At 43.0% G+C, this 7,353-nt stretch overlaps 1 protein-coding gene across 1 annotated transcript; it reads right to left on the reverse strand.

Annotated features, from left to right (window-relative positions):
- Window positions 1-3,546: 3,546 nt before the first annotated feature.
- Window positions 3,547-6,365, reverse strand: cited4b (Cbp/p300 interacting transactivator with ED-rich tail 4b). Its single transcript, XM_085291512.1, has 2 exons — window positions 6,149-6,365; window positions 3,547-5,202 (listed from the first exon to the last, which is right to left on the reverse strand). The coding sequence occupies exons 1-2, from the start codon at window positions 6,152-6,154 to the stop codon at window positions 4,438-4,440; spliced, it is 771 nt and encodes a 256-aa protein (XP_085147638.1). The 5' UTR covers window positions 6,155-6,365; the 3' UTR covers window positions 3,547-4,437.
- Window positions 6,366-7,353: the final 988 nt, after the last annotated feature.

The following is a 7,353-nucleotide window of genomic DNA, read 5'->3' on the forward strand; positions in this document are numbered from 1 at the left end:
TCTGTGCAGTTACCAGACAAACAACAACAAAAAATGAACAATGGAGTGCACAAAAATTTCAAGTTCTGCTTTGCGTTATGCACACTGACACATGAGTTAACTTTCTAACAAAATTGTGAAATAGCAACTGCTCAGTTTGGGTCAACTGTGTAAATCACACAACCCCTAAATATTTACCACCTTTAGACATTGTTGGGACACCTTGATGTGTTTGAGTCGGGCTTGGCTGAGAAGTGTCAGCTGCGCGCAGGAAAATAAATTATTTACACCCCCTCCTTTGACTTCAAAGGGCTGGCAAGCCATTCAACCCCAGATTTGGGGAGGTGGGGGTCGGAGGAGGAGTTGCTAGTCACTAGGCAACATCTGTCTCACCTGCCCCAACATGCCAGAATTAGATATTTATCTCTGAAGGATGTATGCACAGGGTACAAAAGGTACATATAGATGACAAATTAAAAGCGAATTTATCAACTCCTACACTGCGATGGCTCTTTTTTTGAAACATGGTTTGAATTTACTTTTTCACTTAGAAAGACAGGTCACTGCAAATTGTACACTGTGGCCTTTGCAGCTAGCGCATCTCAACTCAATTAAACGCCTGCGAGAGATGCTGGACTGACATGTTAGAAGCAGCTCTTCAACATCATCAAAATCACAAATGGGACAGCATTACACCAGTGAAATTTCAGAGACATGTACGATCAGTGTCACATACTGAATCAATGCCTTACTAGGACAATTTATGTTGCTTTTTTGCTTAAATGTATTACCCATCTGTTCTTTTAAAAGCTTTGTCAGTATGAGTCATGTAGAAAGCTGACTGGCTAGACTGTTGTGTCCAGAAAACAGTGTGACAATGTGATTTTCCTCCTCATGTGGAAAACGGTTTTGTTGCTTCTTTATTGCGCAACAGCTAGCAGCTACCCTAAGATGGCCTTTTGCGTTGCAGTATCTATGATATTTTGGCTGTGCCAAGGGAAGTACAGGGAAGGACAGTGCACAATGAAACTTCGTGTCAAGTGGCGACACAAGGTGACCGTTCAGCTAGAAAATCAGGAACTTTGGCTTGAGCAACATGGCCACTGTATGAAGCCTGCCCTAAGGGAGCCGTTGTTTATTTTCCCTCTGCCAGCACGCAGACACAATGTTAACACAAAGCATGCCAAACAACACCAAACTCTCGTTAAAGCAGGCAAGTTCAAGCATGTGCCACCATCACACAGTATTCACAGAGACAGAACCAGTCTTCTTAGTGATTATAAATAACTCGTCCATTCATCTGGGAATCTCAGGTTAATATCCTGTTTTGTTTCTCTCAATGTGCATTTCAGCCATTTCTTCACATCTCTCGCACTGGTGGGAAAATTTTTATTTCAAAATTAAAACTGAAGAGGAAAAATGCTTTGCCATTGCTTTTACATTTTATGAATGTTTCTCACTACCCGCATTTGCACAAGTACTCCAACATAATCCGACAACACAGATGACGTTTTAAGGATCACAATGACCAGAGATGAGACATAAAACCTTTATCTTCCCATTGCTCCACACTGATACGTAGGTAGCCCTGTTAGCCTGTTTGATCAGGTTGTGTGCGGATGATGCGCACGTGCGTGCATGTGAAGACCTGGCCATGCGTGACAACAGCAAATGACCACCTATCCGTCACTGGCACTAGGGCCAAAGATTAACATGAGCTTAGGCTTGGCACCAGCTGGACCACAGCCTGGAAAGAGAAAACTAGACAGTACTTAATGCAGACATGGAGATCTGAAGAGAGGAACGTAAAGTATTTTGCATGATGTGTGGTTTTTTTTTTAGTTTATTCCTTTTAACTGGAATCATAAAAGTTATGTGGGAAAATCCAGCTAAGAAATCCCCGAGAGCAAAAGCAAAAAACACGAAAAAAATCCCTCCACCTAATTTCTAATTGTAAACTCAAGAGATCCTTACAATTTCTCTCTCGCTTCTTATCTTTTGTCTCTTTCAATTTGCCTGTCTGCACGTCTTAGAATGTGGCTTTTGGTCTGTGACTTATATTGAGAAAACAGCAAGCTGCCACAGGAAGACTGTTGTGCTGAAGCAGTTGCTGTGGGTGGGCTGAAAACGAGAGAGCAAGAAAAACAGAAGTTAACAGTAAACGTCTCCATGTGTCCCACCCTGCTTAGCCTGCGTCTAGACTGGCCTCCGTGAGGCAGGCGGCAGTCATAACAAGGGATTCAGAGAGCAAACAGGGCTGTTTTGCGTAGTTAGCCACTCGTCTATGGAGTTGCAATCAAGAAAAAAAAAAACCCTCTGCATTTAATTGGGGCTGAACAAGAAGCTCGCAGTGCAACGTACAATTATGAGATATAAGAGGAGACAGTTCTGAGTTCTGACAGTGTGCCAACATGCCCCATGTGCCACACACACCAGAAGACCATCTCACCAGATTGGCACTGGGCAAAAGGACCTGCAACCGTTACTAAGCACTGTGCCAAGGCTGTTGGCCTACTTATGAGCTGTTCTCATGTTAGTGTCAAGCCAAGAAAATCTACACATACACACATGCACCCTTAAGCAAGTCTTTGTTATTTAAAACATGCCCTGCATTTAGGCCAAGATATTTCAGCTTGGCCCATCCATTATACCATGCTTCAAATTGAGCTTGTTGGCCTTTAACACAATTGGACAACTGAACAGAGGTGGCTGTTTGAAGAGCTGCACCGACTTCAAAATTGAGCAATCAGCTAACACTATTTTTGCAACCATGCTCTCATTTCCCATCCTTGTTACTGATGATGCCACTAAAGATGCCTTTGTTGACAATGTGAAGAGCTAACTGTGGTGGTGACATTCCCAACATGACCTCAATCAAGCATTTTCATAGCCCGGAGGCACAAAACAATTCAACAAACTCAGACACCGCAGAGAATCTCTTTACCCTCATTTTTATAATGAATGCAATTATATTAGGAAAATTGTTTTACTCCTCCAACAGGCAGTGGCCCTGACTAGAGAGGGGCTGTTTTGAATTTGTTTGGTTACTGTTTACAGTCAATTGTCAGTTTCTTTGACCACCCTCTATGGACGGCACCATTTCTGAATTACAGTTTATGCGCATAAAGTCAGTTAAAACACGATCAAAAATAACTTAAGTACCCTACACAAAGAATAGAAAGAATTGGATTCAGCATTGTAAGCTGAATGCACACCACCCTATGACTGGATATGTTGTCAAACACCTTTAATTTCATCTAAACACTTATTTTACTTAATCACCAAGGGGAGAAAAATGCTCAATGTCATTGGTCATTGAAAGTCACTGCAGTTATCACCATGTCAATCATGGTCTTATCAGTGATACTTCGTTTTAGCTATGAAAAGGTAAATTAAACTGTAAACTCAGGAGATCTGGACCAGATATCCACCTCAAACTGCACAAATAATGTATTTTTTAAAACATTCCTTCTCAGATTTGAAAGAAAACCGAGGATTCACCCAGAGGTTAACCTAAGCACTGCCTGAGGGAAGAGCTATGCAATGAATGGAAAAGCAGGCCACACATCTATCCAGGCCATTTTTATTGATCCTTGAAACCCCTTTCACAAAGACCATCCCACCCCCCCATCTCGACCACAAAAAGGGGACAATATAAACAACCAATAAATAAGAATCTGCGTGATTAAGGCGGTTCTACATCTCCAATAGAACACAACAGTGTGGACATGTTGGAGTTATACAGCTTCATACAGTACAAGCAGTAGATTTTTCAGAACATCACATCTAAAAAAGGCAGCACTTCATGAAAAGTGAACCATTTTTAAGTTTGGATGAAACTCCCATTGTAATGAAACAACACTTTACTTCTGTAATTTAAAAAATAAAAACCCATGCTCTTTTAGATGACACTGGCATCAGAGCTTATTTCAAGACTATGCCACATAGAGTTGGGAAAAAAATAAAAATTGCAGAAAACTAATTTTATTTTCCGCCCCCAACCTACGTTCAGAAAAAGATCATTAAACCACTTCAATCCCAAAATGGAGAAGCTGGTTGTTCTTTATATCAGGTTTCTCAGATAGGAATAAATAAATACACTTTTTAAACTGGTAAACTGTCTTGGAGTCCAGGCTTGGGAGGCTACATAGTGTCATAGCATTGTTCAGAGTGGCTTTTAAGAACTTCAGCATTTCTTTATTACATTCATGTCCAGGAAATAGGAGAAGTGGGCCCTAAAGCCATCCACCCTCTGGCCACAAGTGCACAAGACGCATGCCCTGTGCATTCAACGCAAATACCCAGAGTTCTCCTTTGTGCACCCTGCACAGCATTGTGGTATAGTCGTACGGAGAGGTGCTCACAAAATAAAAAGTGAGGAAATGAACGCTCTTCGTCTGTTCTGAACAATTCTCACTCTTCTGTCTCCATTTTTGCGCAACTGCAAATAAGGTCCTCTCAGCAACTAACAGTGCTTGGCTGCTGTTTGCTGACAAAGTCCGAGATGAAATCAAATTCATTCTGGCCCAGGAAGAGTTCTGGCAGCTCCTGGACTCGGTCCAAGCCCAGCTCCATGACCAGTGAAGTCAGGACATCTTCGTCAATCATATCCGCATCCATGCCATTCAAGGCTAGTGCCGGGCTAGCCATGTGCTGCATGTTAGCCAGCTGAGCTGGGCTCATGCGGTACTGGGCTGTGGGCCCCATGTGGTTCCCACCCATAGGACCCAGCGGATGTCCATGGTACTGGGTGTTGAGTTTCTGCAGTTGCATGCTGGCCATTAGCTGCTGAGAAGTTAATCCTCCATTCATGAACTGTTGTTGCTGTTGCTGCTGCATATGCTGGGCCTGCTGTTGGTGCTGTTGCGGATGCATGTGGTGCTGCTGTTGCGGATGATGTTGTTGTTGCTGCTGGGGCTGGCCATTATACATCATGTGACCAGAGGTCATTTGATGGTGACCCATCTGGGCCCCATTCAGCTGTCCATTCATGGGTCCAGCCACCATGCCCTGTCGCTGCCTCATGGCGGTCTCCATGTTGGCCTGAGTGCCACCATAGTGCATCATCTGGCCACTGGGCAGCACCCTCATGCCCTGCTGGTTGGCATGCTGCTGGGGTCCTGCCTGTAGGCCGCTATTCATACCCATCCTGTAACCGTGGAGACTGGCACCCGCTGAGTTGTGATTCATGGGCATCATCAGATGATCTGCCATGCCTCCTGTCTATGGACAGAGAGGAGACACTGTTAGAACAAAGTAAGGGGCAGGCAAGGTGTTTCAAAGCACTAAGAAAATTTAGGAGAACACCAAGCAATATGGAATGTGCAAAGCTAGCCACCCATTTAAACCAGTATCAAACTGGTTAAAACAACAACAGAAATAATGTCACCATGTTTTAGGTTTTACTTGGCTGTGTAGTCCAAACCGGAGTCTCTATATAAATACTGACTTCTTTTACAGTCACCACGCTCTTCACCTTCATTGAAAAGAAACAAAGATACACGCTTCCTTACAATGTCACGATTCCACCTCGAGTTAAACCACCGAAATCGATTCCGGTGGAATAAATAAATAAAAAATCTGCAAGGTTGTTTTGCCCACTGGCTAATACTGAGAGAAATACTGGTGTGTTTAGTCTTCCTAAAACCTGCTCTCTCTTTGTGCCAAGGAATGAACGCCCAGGTTGAAATTACAGGTTAACGTACACTGTTTGGGTACATTTTAAAGCCAGATAATTCATCCATGACGGGATCGGCAAAACAGAGGCAAAATGCGTGCATCGCGTAATGCACAGTTTAAAATCCTATATATGTTGCATGACAGCTGAGGCAGAAAAATCTGTTACATTTTACGCACGTAAGGTTGCAACAAAGAACACTGACATCATGCAACATCTCCCCAACAGCTGAATCACCATAATTCTAACAAGGTATAAAATTAAACAGAGGCTCCCGATTTCCACCAATTACGGCGATTCGTTTGTTTAAATGTTAGTCTCTGATAATATCCTCCACACTCTAGCCTAGTGTTATTCATTTTCGTAATCTCGACTTTGAAACAAGGGAATGCAAACAATGGAGCAGCAGCAGCAGCAGCAGCCCCCAAGACCACCACAGACTAAAACACCAATTTCCCCAACAAATAAATCCGATAAAAAAAAATCACTTACCCGCATTCACTACGTTTCCACAAAGTTGCGCGACTTTTCTTCAGCTCCGGCTTTTTGAACAGTTTTCCTCTTGTAATCGTAGCTCCTCTGAATTACAGCGTGTATTCCACAGGGTTACGCTTCATGCTCAAGCGGGGACGGTGTGCACAAAGACTGCCGCATCAGATCTTGAAACGACTGCCTATTTTCTGGGTCAACTCAGGGATTATGTACATCTAAAAAGCTCAGAGGAAGGCAGTCGGGGAGAGGTGGAGCCTCGGTCCTGCCTCTTCTTTGTTCCTATTGGCCCTACTTAATATAATTGTGCATGGGCGTAGAAAAAAAGGGGGCAGTTGGAGAGTTGTGACACAGTAGCCAATTTAAATACCCTCCTCCCCACAGTTTCTTTTTGAAAGATTATTTAGACATCTTATTTGTCATCAAAGCAGGTTTAAATTTCCTGCTGTGCTTGCAAAAGGCGAATAAAATACTAGAGTGACAAGGGATAGATAGATAGATAGATAGATAGATAGATAGATAGATAGATAGATAGATAGATAGATAGATAGATAGATAGATAGATAGATAGATAGATAGATAGATAGATTTTGTCTGTATTTATGCATAAATGCATGAGCATGGACACACTAAGGCAGTACGTCAAACATCACATTGGTGTGGAAAAACTATGCACTCAGCTTTTCTGCACGTACACTTCATCTCCAAGATCACCGAGATCTCTGTTGGTCCATGTGAGCCATAGTTTGCTGTGTGTTGGCTTCAGTGAGGGAGGGCGGAGGAATGTAGACTGTGTGCTATTCTCAGGCTGTAGCGGCAACGTAACTACTGCTCGATGCGCTGCACGTGTGGGAATTTCTGCCTGTTTGTGTTTGGGTGCATGTGCATTCACTCTTTAGATGCACACATCTCTTGATTGGCCACTCCAGGACGACAAACTCTTTCCTGCAATTACATTTGAATGCAGCCACTTTGGGAGGGAGAGCCAACCCATTGTCCAGGGAATTCATCTATAAATGGCCAACCACTGGCAAGGCATTTGTCATTGTTTGACATTGTCCAGCAACTTTAAGCTAATGTAAATGAACCACTCCCAGGTGTGAGCGCTTTCTGTTAAACTCACTCGCCCAGTCAGCCAATCTGAGTAAAGTATAGAATCAACACAAGAATCAAGTTTCTATTGTGATTTTCCCAGAGAAAGTATGGTG

The sequence above is a fragment of the Mchenga conophoros genome, linkage group LG11, assembly GCF_057382185.1.
Source record: "Mchenga conophoros isolate Kocher_MC1m ecotype Shallow Benthic linkage group LG11, M_conophoros_male_GT1.1, whole genome shotgun sequence".
NCBI classification, from domain to species: domain Eukaryota; kingdom Metazoa; phylum Chordata; class Actinopteri; order Cichliformes; family Cichlidae; genus Mchenga; species Mchenga conophoros.